Source organism: Rhinolophus ferrumequinum, chromosome 11 (genome assembly GCF_004115265.2).
Source record: "Rhinolophus ferrumequinum isolate MPI-CBG mRhiFer1 chromosome 11, mRhiFer1_v1.p, whole genome shotgun sequence".
Taxonomy (NCBI): domain Eukaryota; kingdom Metazoa; phylum Chordata; class Mammalia; order Chiroptera; family Rhinolophidae; genus Rhinolophus; species Rhinolophus ferrumequinum.
The window spans coordinates 23298753-23318972 of record NC_046294.1 but is presented as its reverse complement, the minus strand read 5'-3'; the positions used below and the strand labels follow the sequence as shown (position 1 = coordinate 23318972).

At 41.6% G+C, this 20220-nt stretch overlaps 1 protein-coding gene across 5 annotated transcripts in view; it reads left to right on the top strand.

Moving 5' to 3' along the window:
- The window catches only part of EHF (ETS homologous factor), a 40741-nt gene extending 32371 nt beyond the window's left edge, over nt 1–8370 (top strand). For 4 of the 5 annotated variants that reach the window (XM_033121054.1, XM_033121056.1, XM_033121055.1 and 1 more), the window contains exons 7-9: nt 2227–2289; nt 3612–3807; nt 3913–8370. In XM_033121054.1, the coding sequence (XP_032976945.1) occupies nt 2227–2289; nt 3612–3807; nt 3913–4012 (359 nt within the window). In that variant the 3' untranslated portion in view covers nt 4013–8370. The remainder of the gene's footprint in view (nt 1–2226; nt 2290–3611; nt 3808–3912) is intronic. The other variant, XM_033121053.1, reaches the window with a different exon arrangement.
- The last annotated feature ends 11850 nt before the right edge of the window (nt 8371–20220 follow it).

Sequence of the window (20220 nt, the reverse complement as noted above, 5' to 3'; positions counted from 1 at the left end):
TGTTTACAGATTTTCCCAAGTGGACATATATGTGTATTTTTCTGGGGACATGGTCCAAGGTTTCCACTTTATTCACAAAGTTACCTTAACCCCAAAGTAATTGATTTTATACCAGCTTGGAACCCATACACAATGACTGAGGCTAATAAACTGAGAGACACTGGGTTTTTCCAAATTCAACTCTGGCTCTGAAATAATGGCCCTGCACCCCTCCTGGCTGCCACCTGAAGATGAGCTTTGCTTGTGGCCCGCTGGGTAAATGCCACTCTTTGTCTGCAGAACAACGTGGCCCTGTCAGAGTGAAGTATCACTTGGAAACCAGGGTGGGTGCCAGACCTGTTGCAATATTGTCACATCCTGATGAGATGTTGCAACCTCACCCTGAAACCTACAGGGAGAGAGAGTGGAGACTCCTTGCATTTCCCCTGAATTTGTCCTTTTAGGTTTCAGAGAAACCCAAGTCAAGTGCAGGTCTCCTGCTGACAATGCCTGGGGAGAAATTCTTAACCAGAATAAGAGGTTTCTTTACTAACCAGATCTTATTAAATCCCTTCCTCCATCCTGCCAGGCTTTCAGGGAAACTGCTGGGAGTGCTGAGCCATGACAAGCTGGGTGATCAGATAGGTGAATGTGTCCGTGCACATTGGGAAATACAGAAGCATCACTGGAATGTCTTTCCCCCACTAACTAGAGCATTGAAGAACTGAACTTGATTCTTGACAGGGAAGACTCGCGAAATCTGTTAAGTGCCACCAGCTTTGGAAATGGCATAGAATGGTGGTTATGAGTAAAACCCCTGCGATCAAATTGTGTGTTTACATCCTGGCTCTATTCTCAGGCTGTATGATTTTAGACAATTGACCTCTCTGTGTCTCAGCTTCTTCGCAGCTATAAACTTTGGATCCTAATAGTACCTACCTCATAGGGTTATTGTATGAATGAAATAAAGCGATTCGTGTAAAGTGCTTTATTAGCACAGTGCCTGTTACATAGTAAGTGCTCAACAAACAGTAGCTATTCTTCTTAACCTTTTTACCTAGGAGCTATAGTGGATGTTCAGACTTTTTGGAATAATGGACCACCACTCTTGACAACTGAATGAACGCTATGGGCCCTCGCCTTTTGTATGTAGTTCGGGTCAGTCTGAAATGCCTTTGGAGGCTCCACATGGGTCAGTGAACCCTAGTTTAGGAAGCCCTGATGGAACACATACAGAAGAGATGCATTTTACCAGCCCAATTTCTTAACACGATTAGCTTGCATTTAGGGACTACTCTGTATGAAAATTGGTGGATTTTTGATTGTGAGATTTTTTGGTAAGATCTGCCTTGGTCCTTCTGACACTCAAAGTGCCCACTCTCTCTCTCTCTCTCTCTCTCTCTCTCACACACACACACACACACACACACACACACAGCTGGCTAGATCATTGCGTTTTCTTTTCAAGTTGTATTTCACAGATCCGCCTCTGTAGTCTCTTTGGTGACGGTCACAAGGGTTACCATAATGAGTCATTTGTTAAACTAATCTGTGTTTCCATAGTCCATGGTGGCTCTCTGTACTGAGATCAGGCCAGTCAATGGCCTCTTTGTCAGGCTGATTAAAATATAACTTTGCATGCCAAAAAGGCACTCCTTTGGCTTAAAAGCCGTCTTTCTTTGTTATAAATGTTCACATTTTTGTATTATTAAAACAACAACAGCAACAAACCTTTTAATGACCTAAATCCTTCAATGGCTTTCCATCTCTCAGAATAAAAGCTAAAATCCTAAAAAAGGCCCACAAAGCCCTAATGCTCTGAACCTCAGCTGCTGCCCTCTGCCCCTTGCTCAAAGCCACCGTGGCTTCCTTCTGCTCTGTGGAGATAGCAAACACACATGGACCTCAGGGCCTTTGCAGTTACTATTCTCATGCTTGGAAGACCCTTCCACAAGCTCTCTGCATGGCTGTCTCCTTCACATCTTATAATCCACTTATCAGAGAGGTCTTCTGTGGCCACTGTAAATTGCAAATGAGTCCCCTCTCCATACTTCTATCCCTAGTTCTTACCCTGCAATATTTTTCTCCATAGTACTTATCATCTCTGTTTTGTTTTGGTCGCTACCACATACCCTAACAGTGCCATGTAGTAGGTGCTCAATAAATATTGGTTAAATGTGGATGAATGAATGAAAATGTCACTAGTAGGAAATAGGTGAATTAAGCAGCTCTCATTTTTCTCTTTAGTAGAGTCACCTGAAATGAAGAAGGAGCAAGACCACCCTGCCAAGTCCCACACCAAAAAGCACAGTAAGTTGTCTGGCTTTCACATGGCACTTGGCCTGTTCCTTCAAGTTGAGTTTAACTAGAGGCCACTAGTTTTTAGACAAGTATTGCCTCTGCCTGCTGCCTCCATTTCTTCCCTTCAAACTCAGGATGGTGAGAAAATGGAGGCATCACTTGCTGGCAAAGTAGCTCTCTCTGCAGATGCTTCTCCAGGTGGTGCTCCAATGGATATTTCCCCCTCAATCTGTTCTACTTGTTCTAAAACAGAGACACCCAGTAAATAAGAACTGCTCACAGGCATGGGGGTAGAGGTTTTCCTTTCTCCAGAAAAAAAGGGTGGGATGAGGAGAAAGATGGAAAGAAACAACAGAGATGTATTTTTTTTTCTTTTGCTGAATGTTGGCTTCCTACCTTTGTGCAGTTAATGTTCCAAGAAATGACTGTTTATTCTTAAGATTCAACCGGGCTCCTTGGGAGTTGTATTTCCCCCAATAATAAAACCTTATGAAAGTGTATGAAATATCAGAGACACAGCGTATATATGGGTGTGTGTGTGCGTGTGTGTGGGGAGGGGGAAGGCACAGAAAGAAAACAAGATGGTATAATCTAGACATCATAGGGACTTGGACATCTTTATTATCTGCTACTCCAGGTGACCCCACAGAACAGAATTAACACAGCCTCCCAGACGGGAAGACTGCGGGTGGCGGTGTGTGTCACAAGTCCAGTAGGCGTAAAATTGAATTTGGTTGCTAATCTCATTTCAGTAGCTGCTTCATTTTCAAACTGGGCTCCTCTATCCCTGTGAGGCCTTGCCCCAGTCTATTCTGGGAGTTAAAATTCTAGAACCCAAAGGATGTTTGGGTTCAGCATTTGGCTGAAGCACAGTAGCTAGGTGGGCACGATTTAATTGATTGAGGTACTGAATAGAAGTGGTTGCGAGTTGCTCTCCCCGGCAGTAACAAGTTGAAATGACTCCCCAGCAATTTGTCAGCCATGCTTAGAAGATACTCTCCCCCAGTACAGGACAACTAAGACCTCTTCTTTCATCTTGGCTTTGCCACTACTTCCCTGTGTAACCTTGGTCAAGTCCCTCAAATTCTCTGTGTCTCAGTTTCCTGATTTGCAAATTGAAAAATTGTGCTAGTTCGTTCTCAAATACCTTAAAAAAAAAAAATAGAAGAAGAAAATCAAATATTTGGGGATTCTGTGATCTGCCTTCGCTGATGGGTAGGGGAGAATTGAGTATCTGCTACTTGATGGAAAACGTTGTAGCTCTGCTTCCTCTGCCCCTAATTTGCTGTGACTGAGGCCGTTATTAAGGTCCTTTTGCCGCTTTTCCTTAGATCCGCGAGGGACACACTTATGGGAATTTATCCGCGACATCCTCCTGAACCCAGACAAGAATCCAGGGTTAATCAAGTGGGAAGACCGGTCTGAGGGCATCTTTAGGTTCTTGAAATCGGAGGCTGTAGCTCAGCTATGGGGGAAAAAGAAAAACAACAGTAGCATGACCTACGAAAAGCTCAGCCGAGCAATGAGGTGAGCAGTTTCTAGTTTCTGAACATGAGAAGGCCACACAACCAGTTATTTTCCTGGCAGGCTTCGTTTGACCAACCACTTTACGTAATCTGTCCTTTGTTACAGATATTACTACAAAAGAGAAATTCTGGAACGTGTGGATGGACGAAGACTGGTATATAAATTTGGGAAGAATGCACGTGGATGGAGAGAAAATGAAAACTGAAGGTGCTGATTCTTGGAACACAAACCCAAACATATCCCAAATCACAACAACCCAAGAACTCCTGGACGTAAATATTTCAAAGACGACTTTTCTCTGATATTTATGTACCACGATGGGGGAAAAATCTACTTCTAATGGGAAGAAGGAACACTACAGTTGATAAAATTATTTTGTTACTTTCAAGTATGTCCTATCTAGGGAACAAACGTACACAGTTTTCTGTGAACTATGATGCTGTATGTGGTTGTGATTTGTGTTTGCCTTTATTGTGAAGTTCTTTTCCACTGCAAGAAGAATAGGGTGTGTTGCATTGTGCTTCTTGCTAAGAGAAAGAAAGAAAATCAGAGGGCATTAAATGTTTTTATATGTAAAATGATTTAGGAAAAGGTGATGTGTCCTTCGCACATAAGCGTCCACAGGCAGGGCTGCTAGGATGAACTCCAGGGTCTCAGATTGACGGGATGAACCCGAGGGTGCTGGGAAGTTTAATCTGACCCTTAGGAGCCACTGAGTGGAGAATGAGGACATCCAGGAGTCAGAGGATTTGTGATGTTTAAATCAGAAAGAACAGTGGTGGGGGCTTTACACTCATTCAGGAATGCTTTTCCTGACGCCGAGGCTGTCTTTCCTCCTCCTCCTTGGAGGTTTGGTGAAAAATCTTCAGTCGCCACCTCGACTCACTTTTAGTTATTTGAGAGAGAGTTCAGCCTTGGCTATTTTTATCCCAATTGCTTAAAAATAAATGGGAAAAAGGATGTGATGAGTTCACTCTTGTATCCCTATAGTCCACGGTTTCTCGATTGGCACAGTTGACATTTTGGGCTGAATAATTCTTTGTTGTGCATTATTTGGCTGTCCTGTGCATTGTAGGATGTTGGCGGTATCCATGACCTCTACCCACCAGATGCCAGTAGCACTCCTGACCCCAAAGTTGTGACAACCAAAAATGTCATCAGACATTTCTATATGTTTCCAGGGGGGCAAAATTACCCTTGATTGAGAACCACTGATTTAGCCAGTCAAAATGAACATGGTGATTTATCCTCAGAATAAAAAGATGTTTAAGATCTTTTAGTCCCTAGAAAGAAGCAAAAGCAAGACTTCAAGTCAACTTAGTTTTAATTTTTAAAATATTAGGGACAATGGGTTTAAATATCTAGAAGGATTTCTTTTTAGAACCCCAGATGAGAGCCAAAATCAGACAAATTAAACAGGATAATGTAGCAAGAACTACAAAGAAGACATTTTCACTAGAATTACAAAGCAGAGTAAAAATTATATTGCAGAAGGAAATACTGAGAGAAAAAAATGTGTGTGTACGTGCGTGTGTGGGTTTGTGTATGTGTGTTGTGTGAGATAGACAGATGATAGATAGATAGATAGATAGATAGATAGATAGATAGATAGATAGATAGATAGATACATAGATAGATAAAGGTCCAGGGAAAATCTTCTTTGCAGATGTTAATTCTTATAATCTTTCCTCTTTTGGATCATTTCTTTCCTGTCTCATACGAATTCATCCCAAAGTGACTGGTATGTTGCCTAGATTTTAAACCAGAGAAATGTTTAAAAAAGAGACAGAAAAGAAAGGAAAGATGTAAGAGAAAACCAGAAAATGCAGCTCAGGTGCTATGGTCAGAAGGAGTTGGAGATTTCGGCAATGACAGGATGATTTGGGGTGCCTGCAGACTTCTCACCGGACCCTACAATCTTGTTTGCAGACTGTGAGCCTGTAAACACTTTGAAATGGGTTTGGACATCCAGATTCCTTTTGCCACTTTTCTTTTTGATGCCCCATGGCCTTGGTTTTCTCCTCCGATCTGCCTCTCTTGAGCATTCATATGGGGCTGAAGACACGTACCAATAAGAGGGAGTGCTTTTCATCAACTAATGGAGCACCTGCCACAGTGGGTCACCCAGCGGATGTGAGCAATTCTTAGTCAAAGGGGTGCAAAGTGCTTGTAAAATATTCAGAAGGCTGGAAATAAGAATTAAGACTTTGTCCTACTATAATGAGAACCATTATGAATGGGACCTTGGGGGCACCAGCTTAGTGAGATAAATGACCTTCTAAAAGTCCAACCAAGTCTGTTTCTGTTTCTACCTGGCTTGATCACCTCCACAAAGGTGTTGCTCAGTGTTGTCAACTAACAGTTACTGAGGGGACTGAGAGAAACAACAAAGCAGCAGCCCAGATCCGAGACATTCCTGCATGACACACCTTGCTTTTCAGACAAGGCTAAAGAAGCATGAGGCTTTCCCAGCACTTTTCTATACTTCCCACAGAATGAATTAAACATGCAGATATTTGATGTCACTGTGTCTGTGTGTGTCTGAATTGTGTTATTTGGGATATCTGCTAATTCTCTCTCTGCTGTTCCTTCCCTGGCTTTGCCTGTTCGTCACCTAAGGTGACTAGATTTTTCTTTGAGTTTACCCTTCCCCAGACCTGTAAGTTTCTTACATTTCTCTAAATTGGCCTTGGCTCTTCCCGCACCCTCTCCATTGAACAGCAATCTTTACTAAGTAGTGAGCGAGTCTGGGGAGTACCGACTGGAACAGTTCTGCAGAGAATTAGCAGATCGTGTTGTTTGTTGAATGTGGCAGTTTCTTGGCAGCGGTTTCTACTTAAACAGGCTGGAGTATTAAGTTCTCAGCATATCTCTCTATTGTCTTGGCTTGAATTTGATGCATTTTCTATGTGCTGTTCGTGACTTGGAGAACTCAAGGTAATCAAGCCATGCCAACTTGGGGTGTGAACAGAATAGTTCCTACCACAGTGTTGAAAGGGAGAGCAAAATCCCAGAGATAAGCCAGCATCAGGTGAAGCCCCCTTTCTTTTGGGCGGCGCACGGCTTCTCACTGAAGATGCTCGTCTGTTCTAGATGCTCACATGGTCACCACACATGGTCTCCTCGAACCCTCCCTGAGCTCGGGTGCTTATTTGTAGTTTTCATGGGAACTCGAGGCAGGAAATGTATTGCTGAGACTTTATCAGACTCAGATCATCTGAAGCTTCTAGATATTTGACTTGATGAAACTTGAGTAAGGCCCTGGGACACACCTACAGCTTCTTGTACTTGCCTTCTGAGCCGGGCAGACCCAAGTTATGAGTTTTCCTTTGGACACGCTGGTCCTTCCTCAAAGTTTTTGCCTTGCTAGACTGTAAGCTCTTTGGGGTCAGGTACTATATCTTATCAATATTTTTTTCCCCAGTACCTAACATGAAATATGTGCTCAATAAATATTTGTTGAGTTAATGAATGAAAGGCTTCTGGAAGACTCCTCGGATTCGGCGGCTATATCCACAATCAGATGTGAATCATTTCTTCACTAGAATAAGAGCACAGGGCCATAACGTCAAGGACATATTATTATCTATAAGATGAACATTTTACTGTGAGACGCCTTGCTTTGCCTTCCTACTTGCGCTGAAATGAAACCAAAACAGGCTGTTTGCTTCCGCAAGTCATGTGTTGGATGAGAATTCTGTTGCCTTATTAGGAACTGTGAGATTTATCTGGTATAAGAAACCAGTAATGAACCTTTGACCTGTTTCAACCAATGAAGATTATGAATGTGTTTATATGATGTAAATTGCTATTTAAATGTAAAGCAGTTCTAAGTTTTAGTATTTTGGGGTTGGTTTATATATATACATGTATATTTTTTTTCTTTTTGAAAAATATGGAGGGATCTTTTGATAAGGTGAGTCAGGCATGTTAGATTTTAGTTTTGCAAGTGTGTTGTTTTTTAAATGTATAAAATATAGGAAAAGGTAAAATAGTAAGAGGGAAAGGCAGTTATGTTCTTCTTCTATAGTTAAAAAAGCATTTGTTGAGTGCCTACTAGGTGCACAGCCTGAAACCATGTGCAGGAGCTTATCTACTTAGATAGGGTGTAATAGATACTCTATATGAACCTACTGAATGGATGTTTACTGTATAAAGAAAGAAAAGTACAGCAGTCATAACATCAGAACTGAATTAACCTCAGTGTTGGTCCTCAAGATTCCATTTCTGGAATAACAGATAGAGCATTTAATAAAAACCCATAGAGACTAAGCCTTGTGAACCAGTGAAATGTATAAACCTTCACAAATTTAGCTAAATTGGGATTAATCTTTCCATAGCTATCTGCATAATTCTCGCTTTTCTTCCCATCTGGCTTCTGGGTTGACAAATTGTGGGAAACAACCCTACTGCTGCTGTTTTGTTGAAAATCAGAAATCTTGCCCTTTAAACTATGTTAAATTCAAGTTGAGTATTTCTCTTTTATGAAAGGATTATATTTTTCAAATATGACTTTTTGTTTGATGGGTCCCTGAAAAACACTAATAAAAACCACAGAGACCATCTTGTAACTGTGTGTTTCGTGCTTCAACAAGCCATTCGCAGGGGCTTAGCGGAAATGGAACAAAATATATGCAGTTTATGGCAACAAAATATCAGCTGTTCCCACATCTATTTATTCCATAAGCATTTATCTGAGTATCCACTCGGTTCCAGGCACTGACTTATATCAAAGAATGAAAGAGACAAAAACATCTGCTCTCCAATGTGTTCTATTGGGTAGATACAGACAAGAAACAAAACAGTAACAAATAAACAAAACAGCATATCAGAGGTATAGTCAAGAAGTGAAGAGCAAGGAAGAACGTAGGGATGTATTGCAAGGTTAGGCAGGGTTCAGAAGGAAACATTCCAGTAAGGATTTGAAGAACGTACGGGAAAGAGCCACGCAGGTAACTGGGGGAATGATACCCCATGGGAGAAACCAGCAAGTGCAAAGTTCCGGAGGCAAGTGTGTTCCTTACATGTCCAAGGAATAGCAAGGAAGTCTGTTTTCCAGAGTACACTCAGCAAGAGTAGGAAATAATATAAGAGAGGTACCGACTGGCCAGATCATATAGAACTTGGAGGCTGTTAATGAGGGCTCCAATTTTTCTTTTGAGTGAGATGGGGGCCACAGAGAGTGACATACTCCAGCTTCTGGTTTAATAGGACCCCTCTGGCTGTTGTATTGAGAATGAATTGCAGGAAGGCTTTCAGTGCTGAGTGTACATTCTTCGTCAAGGATGCATAAAAGGAAATAGAAAAGATCACTCTCACATCCAAGTTTCCAATAAAATACTTAAAAATATTTCAAGGTAGTATGTGAACTCTACCTGTTTATAACAGTATTTCTTTGGGGCTCTGAAAGTCTCAGTCACTTAACTTCATAAATAATAATGAAAATCCTAATAGCTAACTATCTTAGTCCCAGGAACTGTGATATGTTCTTTACATACATTTCGATCCTCATGGAACTCTGTGATATGGAGATATTATCCCCAATTTTCAAATGAGAGGAAATGAAGGTCAGAAAGACGAAATAACTTTCTTAAGGTTATACACCTACAGTAGTAATAAGTGGGAGACTGGTATTGCTAACCCAGATCTCTTTTCCCAAAGTCCATACACGTAGCCCTAATATTTCTCTAGTTAGTCAGGATACTAATATTACACACACACACACAGACAGTTTCATTATTAATACTAATTTAAACAATGGATTACAGAGTTATTTACTGTTACGATTTCTCAAAGCCTTTCTTGGGGTGATGTGGATTGTGAGTCCATGAGAGGGATAAAGTGTTCCTAATTTCTCAATGGACCCTTTTCATCAACAATTTTATGAAACCAGTACCCTGTATAACACACTTAGGGAAATGATGACGTTTTGCGATTACTTCTCTGACTTAGCAGAAGCAGTATTTTCATGTCTGGGCCAAATTAGTATGCTGATAACGTTTATGCACATCCAACTTGGCCAACTTTGTACATATTCTTTTTTTTTCTTCTCATTGAGAAGAAATGCCCTCACTTCCGTGGGCATTATTTATTTTCATTGACGCATTTCTCAGTAATCACATAGCACTTTCAAAGCGACTCTTCTTTGGGAGCTACGAACTCTCCTGAATTTGAACTCTTTGGAACTATCTGTCCCAAACTACAGGCACTAGCCACATGTGGCTGTTTAAGCTTAAATTAGTTAAAATTATATCAATAAAAAAATGTAGCTTCTTAATTGTCCTACCCGCGTTCCAAGTGTTGAACAGCCACATATGACTAGTGGTTACTGTATTGGACCGCAGATATAGAACATTTCCATGATCAAAGAAAGTTCTACTGGACAGTGCTACTCCAGAACTTGACCTGGGAGGATGGGATAAAGGGAGTAAGCAAAACTAACCAACACTGAAATGAGATCCAGTTTGCCTTGGAAACCAAAGGTGACCCTGAATTGTAGAGAACAAAAAAAATAAAGGTCCAAAGCAAATATCTCTATTTGCTGGAATGGTGACAGTATCTGCGAGTGCAAACACGTTTGGTGTTGTCAGTGGAGACTTAGAGTGGGAGGATTTGATTATTCTTATCCCCAAACCCCACAAATACCCTACAGTTATTAAAATGAATGTTCCAAGGTTGTGGCTTTCTGGTTGAGAATATTGGCGTTGAGGGGAGATCACTGATATGGGAAGGGAAATGGAAAATCTCCAAAGAGGAATGGCTGGCGCTGCCCACTGTCTACAATAAATGACCTAAGACCACTTTCTTCCTTCTTTTGAAGACCACCTTCTTGAATAAGTAGTCTACACCATAGGCTATTTCCATGGAAGTCCCTTCTCCTCTATTAACTATCCTAATCTGGCCTCTGTTCAGATCAAGTCACTGAAAATACCTTCTTGAAGTTCATATTAAAACATCCCGGCCTCAGGGACGTTGCTTTGCTTATTCCCTGTGCCTAAAATGCCCTTTCGATCTTCATGTGGCCGGGCTCCTTCTACTCGTGAAGGTCTCTGTTCAAAAAGCCACCCTTGCTTGTCAATCTGGCTTCAGCGGCTCTCCTACCCACCCCTCACTTCCTATTATATTATATTAGCCTCATTTTATCTTCTCAGAACTTACACCATCTGAAATTATATTTTTAATTTATTAGTGGACTTTTTTAGTATTTATTTTTTTCTGCCAGAAAGTTAGCTCCAGGAGAGCAGGGACCTTGTCTGCCATGTTCACATCTTCCTAGAGCGAGGATGTACATCACGTAGGTACCTGACTCTGTTAATATTTGTTGAATAAGTGAAGGACGCTATTAATTTTCCTTCTTCATTTTTTTAAAAGTTATTTGTTTCTTTATTTTTTATCTTTATAAGTTAAAGTTTATTGGGGTGACAATGGTTAGTAAAGTTACATAGGTTGCAGGTGTACAATTCTGTAACACATCATCTATATATCATGTTGTGTGTTCATGTTCATGTGTTGTCTTGGAGGGGTTATGAAAAAATTAAGAGCTGAACAAAGGAAAGGCATTATAACTACATTTGTGACACCTCAAAGAGAGGTATTTAGAGTGTTTAGTCTGGGAATACGATGATATCTAGTCAACAAGGGTGTCTTCCAGCCATGTCATTTCACCCTGTGTTAAAGTCATCCCTGAACATCTCTAGCAGGAACTACACAGGATTTGATGTCTGATCTGCCTTAAGAGCATGGTCCCAGAGATGCTTAGAGCTGGAAGACCATTTGGTGCAAACCCATCATAAGAGAACAGAGCTTAATGCACAGATTCAAGGTCACCCAGGCTCTTAGCGAGGAAAGGAAGCCAATTTTCTGGTTTTGCCATTCATGCATCCTTTCACCCAAGTGTGAGCTTTCCTGGCCATGGGTTCTTCATCATCACAGAGGTCTTCCGTATCCAACATGGAAACAGCCTCAAGGAAGCGCCTTTTCCTCCTGGCCTTCTTGGTGATGCTCTGCAACTTTCTTACACTGATTCTTCAAATCCAGTCAACATCATCGACCCTCTGGGTCCCAGCCAGGTCTGGGAGGAGAAACTACACATGCTAGACATTAACGGAAGAGCAGATGTGGAACCAGGGGACCAAGTCAGAGCTGGTAAGAAACCATGAATGCAGAGGTTCCTAGCACTACAAAGGAAGGAGCATAAGAGAGTATGGAATCTGGTAAAAAGATCCCTTAATCATCAGCTTTCGATGTCTCTCCTCTGCCTTGTGTGTGTGTGTGTGTGTGTGTGTGTGTGTGTGTGTGTGTGTGTATGTGTCTGCCCTCCTCTCCCTTGCTTTCTGTGTCTCTTTCAGAGTCCCAGCTTCTTTCCCATACCCTTCCTTCCTCTTGCTCATCAGGCCCTTTCAGATTCTTTTTTCTTCCAAACCTGTCTTTCCAGGTTGCTGAAAGACAGAAAGCTGACAAGAGAACAGTCCCGGACCAGGAATGGTGCCACCTCTCTGAAAGCCTCAGTGGTGACAATAACAAATGGTATTTACCTAAGAGTTATTAACACATCAACTGTTCTCTCCTTGACTATTTAGTCATGTCATTCAGCACTAATGGACTTTTCCAATGGCAAACAGAAAGAGAAGAAGGAAAACAAACAGTGTATTCACACTAGATCAAGTCGGTGATCCCTGCTGAAGCTGTGAAAACAGAGGCCATCTCTTAAGTTTGACCTGAGGACACGTCTCACCTGAATGGGGATACACAGGATTCCAGGCTCATGTTGGACTCTCCACCAAGGTTCCCTGTGAGAAGGAAACCACAAAGTAAAGGATGTGGCTGCCTGGGACGTACAGGGAAAAAATCACTTTACGTACTCAACAGTTTTCAACTATGCATCGATCACCGCCAGGCACCGCACCAGCTGCTACCACAGTGCCCGAGACAGAGTAAAGACAAAGTCACGGGACAGGGCCCCGTGTGAGAGCCCACTTCCACTCCGCTGTACCGCCTCCATCGATGCCCATTCTTTCTTTAGGAAGGAAGTATCTTTAAGTTACCAGGATTGACCAACAGGCCAACAGAGTAAAAAGCACATGTTTTTGAATTGGAACAACCCCAGTTCGAAATCTCACACTATCACTTACAAGCTGGGTGACCTTGGGCAAGTGGCTTTACCTCTTTAACCTTCAGCTTCCTCATGAACAAGCAGATGTTCAAAGTTGAAGCTTAGTACTTTCTGGTGGAGACAGCCAAATAACCAGAGTGGCAGTGCAACCAATAATCAGGAAATGCAGGAAGATGGAACCTGCATTCCAGTCATGGCGGCTCCACCACTAACTAACTAGCCGTGGGTCCTTGGGCAAGTTTCTTAAACTCGCTTGCTTTGATTTCTTCATCTGTAAATCAACAGGTTAGGCTAGATCATCTCTGAGGTTGTTCCAAATAGAAAGTTCCAGGAATTTATGAAAATAAGTTTGAATCCAGTCCAAAATTTATTTAAATGTTTATGATTCTGCCATTCTATTAATTTATTTTGAGAATCAATTAAATTAAACAGAGGGTGCTCCCTCAAAAACGTACACATGTTTTAAGAAAGGAAAAAACTGTTTAAAATTGTAATACAATGGATGACGCTAGCATTCATTTGACTAACGCCATCTGTTGAGCAAACGTCATCTTACACGTTGCTACCGTAATTCAACTCAACTTCAAAAAGTTATATATAGATACCATCTCTTAAAATGTGTACTTTTTTTTGGCACCCCCAGTATTTATTAAAGCAACTTGTAAATTCTGTTTTTATTGACGAAATTTGGCATGTAACATTATGTAAGTTTAAGGTGCACAACATGTTACTTTGGTACATTTATCTATTGTAATATGATTGTCGAGGTAGCCATATTTGTCACATTACAAAATCATAGTACGATATGATTGTGTATATTCATTATACTGTTCATTAGATCTCTATGGCTTATTTACTACCTATTGCAAGTTTGTACCCGTAAACACCATCACTCTCCCCCTTACTCTTTGGTTTTTACGGTTCTCACATTTTTAGATTCCACATATAAGTGATATCATGCAGTGCATTTTTTTTCTCTGTCTGACTTATCTTGTTTAGCATAACATGCCCGAGGTCCAGCCATGCTGCCACAAGTAGGAGGACATCTTCCTTTCTCGTGGCTGAATAATATTTCATTGTGTATATCTGCCAAACTAATTAGAAACGGCTGTCTTTATCTCCCTGGCATGGAATGGGGAGCTAAAGGGGACACAAAAACAGCAGAGCCTGGATCCTTGTATGTTTGTAGCCAGTTTCCAGGAGAGGCTGCCCTTTGGGATCTAAGAGCTCCGTCTCCACCTGATAAACTGCTTCGTGGGGATGTGCTCATGGGTGACAGTGATGGCTGATATTTATCTAGCGCTGCCTCCGTCAGGCAGACTACCATACACTTTACTTGGTTGATCTCATTTAATCATATGAGGTAGGTAATATCATTATTACTATCTTTCCTTTGGGATGAGGAAAACAGGGCTCAGAATGGTTACACAATTTGTCCAGGTGGGAGAATTATGACTTAGACCCAGCTCCCAAGCAATGATGCTTCTACTGCATGAACTCCTAAGTTGCTAAAGGAAGCGCTATCTGAGGTTTGAACAGCTGAGTGAAGTCCTTTCTTCCTTTGAGTAGGCTTTCTTAGAAACAGAAACTAGAATTTTGCCAAAAATAAACAGGTCCTGGCAGCACTGGTGTAATTTGAAATTCAAACTCGTGACAGATAGTGCCGTTTATTGAGTCTGATTGGTCCCGGAATGCTAACAGTAGAACCACAGATTGAACTCCCAGGGAGCTCCCGTAGCGGGAATATATTACACATCCACAAATAGCACTGGCCTTGGAGAGTATGTGTGGTGTGTGAGTTGTGCAGAGTAAGGGATTCAGGTGATGGAAAAGAGAAAGGTAAGTTCTGGTCCTGACAACCAGCAAACTCTTCACAAAAGAGTGGGGTTTAATCGGCCATTGAAGGAGATTTCATTTTTAATACAATAACTTTAAAAAATGATGTCTGGGGCCGGCCCGGTGGCTCAGGCGGTTGGAGCTCCGTGCTCATAACTCTGAAGGCTGCCGGTTCAATTCCCACATGGGCCAGTGGGCTCTCAACCACAAGGTTGCCGGTTCAACTCCTCGAGTCCCACAAGGGATGGTGGGCTGCGCCCCCTGCAATTGGAAAACGGCAACTGGACCTGGAGCTGAGCTGCGCCCTCCACAACTAAGACTGAAAGGACAACAACTTGACTTGGACAAAAGGCCTGGAAGTACACACTGTTCCCCAATAAAGTCCTGTTCCCCTTCCCCAATAAAATCTTAAAAAAAAAAAGATGTCTTATGATTATTTGAAAAAAGAGAAATATAGAAAAATAGTAAGAAAGTTAAAAAAACATACCTCAAATCCCACCACTCAACTAACCATTGTACACATTTGGTGGACATCATTGAGGCTTCTAGATTAATAAGATGATAGATGTATTGAAGGCTTGGAATTGGGAGAGTGAAGGATGTGGGTGAAAGCAAGACTTCTCACTGTAAAACATTATATCTGAAGCATATTAATGTATTAGCTATTCGTGGAACAACTAGATAGGTGAATAGACAGTAATAATTTTATTAAAATGTGATATACTATTCGAAATTAAAAACTGTTCAATTTGACTTGAACTCGACTTGAAGAAAAAGAAATGAAAGAATCTCTGAATTCAAACAAATTTTCTTTAATATAAGGTATGTTCGTTCAAAAAAGATATTTTAACTTCATGAAACCAAAGTATGAAAATATTGACATTGGAGTAATTATGTTTTCTAGAAGTACAAGTTTCCATTTTAGACAGGATTGATTAACTCCTTGTGAGAGATGACAGAATTAACCCTTGTGTTGTTTCTCATTTCCTTTTCCCCATTTGCTGATTTGGGTTAGTAGATTTTAGTTTACATTGCTGAGGATTAAATAAATATGCTTATTGTTGTTAACAAAATCAAACCAAAAATTCCAAGGTTGTTTAGCCTTAGATCTAAATTTAAGTGTTAGATGTTGCCACCAGTCCTTTTACCTTGCTTATCCATTTTGTATGTCTTTATTATGATTCACTTTTTGGGTGTCAGGACTTCATAATGCAATAAATTTCTATTGGTTCCTCCTGAGTGCACCTTCTTCTCTCTTTCTAGTAGTTCTCATTTTCCTTTAGGGATTTGTGTAGTTTTGAGAAAACTAGTTCTTCTTTTACCTCCAAGTATGGGGCACATGATCCAGGCTAAGCAAATCAGAGCATGCTATGCTCTTGCTGAAAATTATCTTTACCATGTAAACTGGTGCAATCAGAGTGAGTATCGGGACATAGAACTCTCTTCCTCAAGATTCTATAATATGAAGATGTGACTCATAGAACTATTGCAACTTTTTTTCCTTCTGTAAGGGAAGTTAGCCTGAGGATAAAGTCAACACACTGAGAGGGCAGAACAAACAAATGTCAGAAAACTGGTGCTGGATCCCTGATGAATCATGGACCCCTGGGTCAGGCTGCACCTGAAGGCTTCCCTACTACTAGACTTTTCATTTACAGAAGACTATATAAATCCTTACTTTATATGAAAATTTCTGTGTTTTCTTCTGATTGCAAAATGAAGTATGAAGTGTACTACTTAATACAATTGTGAAGGTAGCTGGTGACAAGGGCTAATGGAAAGAGTATTCCTATAGAGGAAACAGCATGAACAAAGCTTTGGAGGCCAGAGAAAAGACAGCATGTGGCCTAACCTTTGGGAGTCTGCTTTTTCTCGAGTTACAAGGGGGTTTAATCTTGTTAAAGAGGAGTAGAACATTGTGGTGACAGCTTGCCTATAATAGTATAAGTTATTTTCTTATAGGAAGTGTTTATCAAGGCTGAAAAATGCACGGGAGTCAAGAAGTTAAAATTCTATATCCAGCAAAAATATTGTCAAATGTTAAGGCCGTATGAAGACTTTTACATAAGACTTGGAAAGGACCTGAAAAGATCATCTAGTCTTTTCCTTCGTCTCTAGGAACACAAAACTCCCTGCTCTCCAGTAGCTTCAAGTCCAGTGATAATCTGTATAAAGTCTGTGCATTCAGTACTCAGTCCGTGAAAGGGATAAGTGTATTATCACTAGATTTCATCTAAAATATTTACCTTTCTGGTCTTGGTTGGATGAAGGATATAGAAAAGTTTCTTTTTTCAGGTAAGTCTTAGAATTCCACATCATCTAAGTTGGGAGGATAATAGTCTGGTTCGCTGCTTTAGGGCAAATGGATTGAGGATTGAATCAGCTCGGGGTTGCCAGCCTCCAAGATGGCCTCCCAACGATCCCCACTTCCTGGTATGCTCCCACAATGTACCACGTTTGGTCTGTTGTACCAGTAGACTATGGCAGAGGAATGGTATGTCACTGCTAACATTAGTACAGAAGTTAGTGAAGCTTCAATATGGGACATTCTCTATTTTCCCCATCTCAGATGATTTGCTCTGAAGGAAGCCAGCTGCCATGTCATGAGCAGCTTCATAGAGAGATCCACACAAGGGCAACTATGGCCTCTATTTAGTGGCCACACCAATAAACTTGGAAGTGAATCTTTTAGCCCCAGTCAGGTTTTCAGATGATTGAAGCCCTGGTTGACAGCTTGATTGCAACTTCACGAGGGATTCTGAGCCAGACCCAGGTAAGCAACTGCTAGACTCCTGGTCCTTAGAAAATGTGTAAGGATATAAATGTTTGTTACATTAAATGTTGCCATGCAGCAGCCTACCCGTCTGTCTCCTAGTACCTGCCCCTAAAGAAAGGAGAGTCTGTGAGACGGATCCTTTCAGGGACTTTGTTTCACCTTTGTGTTTACACCTTATGTCTCCCTGTTTGGCCCCAAAAAGATGGCTGGCTAGTCAATGACGGGTAAGATTCCCCACGGGGGTTGGGGGGGGGTAGGGGAGGCGGGCAACCCAAGCCAGACACAACTGCGTGGGGACCATCTGGGGAACTCACAGGATAGATAGAGGTGGGCATATCCCCCCACCTTCCCCCGGCTAAGGAGAGCCTCTGCCTCTGTGGCTGCATTCCTTCCCACAACCTGCAGGGGAAGTGACTCAGTGATGTGCTCTCCATCTATTCATATGCATAAAGGTTTTGTCCCTTGGGGAAGTACATACATCCTGAGACTTACGGTTCTGCTGCCGGCAAGCAAGCGTGATTGGTTTGAATCAGTTTCCTATTATAATGTATGGGATTCACAGATCTATGAGATTGACAAGACTTATCTCCTTTACTTCCCCACCTAACTAATAAAAGCTATGCATTGGCCCGATTCCGGGATCAGTCTTGAGGCTGGAGTCCCTTGGCCCCAACATTATTCTTGGCTACTGTCTTTCTTAACCCTGTGCCGCCCTCCTCGCTCCCCACAGCTCTTGTCGTGCAGGACGCGACAATTAAGATGCTAAGTTTTAGAGTAATTTGCTATGCAGCAATAGATGCTAATATCCCCCTTATAGGTGCTTGATAAATATTTGTGGAATAATTTAATACATTTGTATTTGGTTTTTCATCATTGCCTCCCATACTTGTCTCTTCCTTACCAATGAATTGCCTTCTGCCTTCTTGATGGTGATATTTATTCCCCCAGGTCTTTCTCCTGCTCACATGCTGCCTTCAGTCAGATGGGGCAAGATGGTTAGACTATAGGCTTCTTGACTTGGGTTGGTCCTTCTCCACGGCCACCACTGCACCAATATCCTTGAGAGATAATAAGTCAGGCCTTATTATGTATCCGAAAGCTGTGGGGACACTTGTTTCCTTCTAGGCCTGTTTTCATTACAAATTTCAACCCATTGACTAACCAAGCTTACGTCTGAGCTCCTGAGGAAAGTGTCCTTTTAAAATTATTGCTTTCTGATTTTCATATTTCTTTCCAGAGAGTAGGTTGGGGTGGAAGGGGCACTCCTGGGAAAGAAAAAGGCTTTTCAAGTTATCTTGTTATATCAGGACCTGAGTAAAATCAAGGCAGAGGTTGATAATAAATCCCAGGGTCAAACCAGATCCAGGAAAGATACAGAGCTGAGCTGTTGAGACCTTAGGGAAGCCTGACCCATAGGAAAAGCCTCTGGTGTTTTTCTGCTGTGACAATAACCAGGATAGGAATTCCCAGTGTCCAGGGCTCTAAGCTGCTGCATTGTCATAATTTGCCATACTGGGAAGAGTTTGGAAATTATGTGTGTGTGTGTGTGTGTGTGTGTGTGTGATTGTACATACACTGGATGAGAGCTCTAGGGCAGGCACTAGTCATATTCCTGTTCCATCTCAGTATCACACAGTCCTGGACACGGTAAATGTTGAATGAAAGCAAGGATGTGCATTTTTCAGCCTTTGTGATGATATATGCTTGTTTTACGTTATATTTTCTTTATGCATTTTGACCCTTCAAAAATTTTCTCCTCCTTCCATTAAAAACAAAACAAAACACACCACAGAAACAAAATAAGCCAAAACAAAAACCCAGATTGGTGATCTAATAGCTAATAGTTGTTTTCTTCCTGCATGTCATTTGCTGTCCGAGGCCATTTTCATCCATGGTTGCACTTTTCCCTCAATGACCTTCTCAGGTTGGCATCAGAGCTCCATTTTAAACAGGAGGAAACATGCTCAGAAAGGTTATTTACCTTGCCCAAATTACGTTGTAAAGGGCAGAGATGAGCTCTGAACCCGGACTATCTATGTCAAAGTCCCACGCACTTTCCACTACCCATACTGTCTCCATGACACAGTCTCTTGTCCCCAGCTGCATGGCCATCCTTCTTGAATTATAAGGTGCACATGTCCAGACTCTTCGGAAGAGGTGAGGCTCTGGGTCTCCCACTCATTTTCAACCCAGTGGTTCCACTTTTATTGACTTTACACTTTGAGCTTTTCTATAAAATTTCGTTTGAGCAAAGTGTTCCAAAGCAAAGTCAAACCAATCAAACTGGAACAAACAAACAAGTCCCCTGACCTTGCTGATTAGGTAACCTCCAAGGTCCCTGCTGTAAAAACCCACTCCAGTTCCTTCCTTCTGAGCCATTAGTCTTTAGTCTTAGAGGCTCCTGGTAATGAAGATTGAGTATGGAGCCAGATCTTTTTGGGCACCACACGGCATCTTCTTCCCTTCTGCTGTGCTAATGTCAGGGTCCTGGCCCCAAGGGAAAGGGGAAACTCTGGCAATGTTAAACAGACTGTTCAGCATGTTCCAACTTCCACGAACAGGCTTGGGAGCCAGTACATCCTAATGAGGCTTTGGATGCAGACGTATCTAGTTGCAATCCTGATTTTCCCTGATTGCCAGCTTTTGGACCATGGCCGATTTCCTTTATCCCCCTAAGCCTCAGTATCCT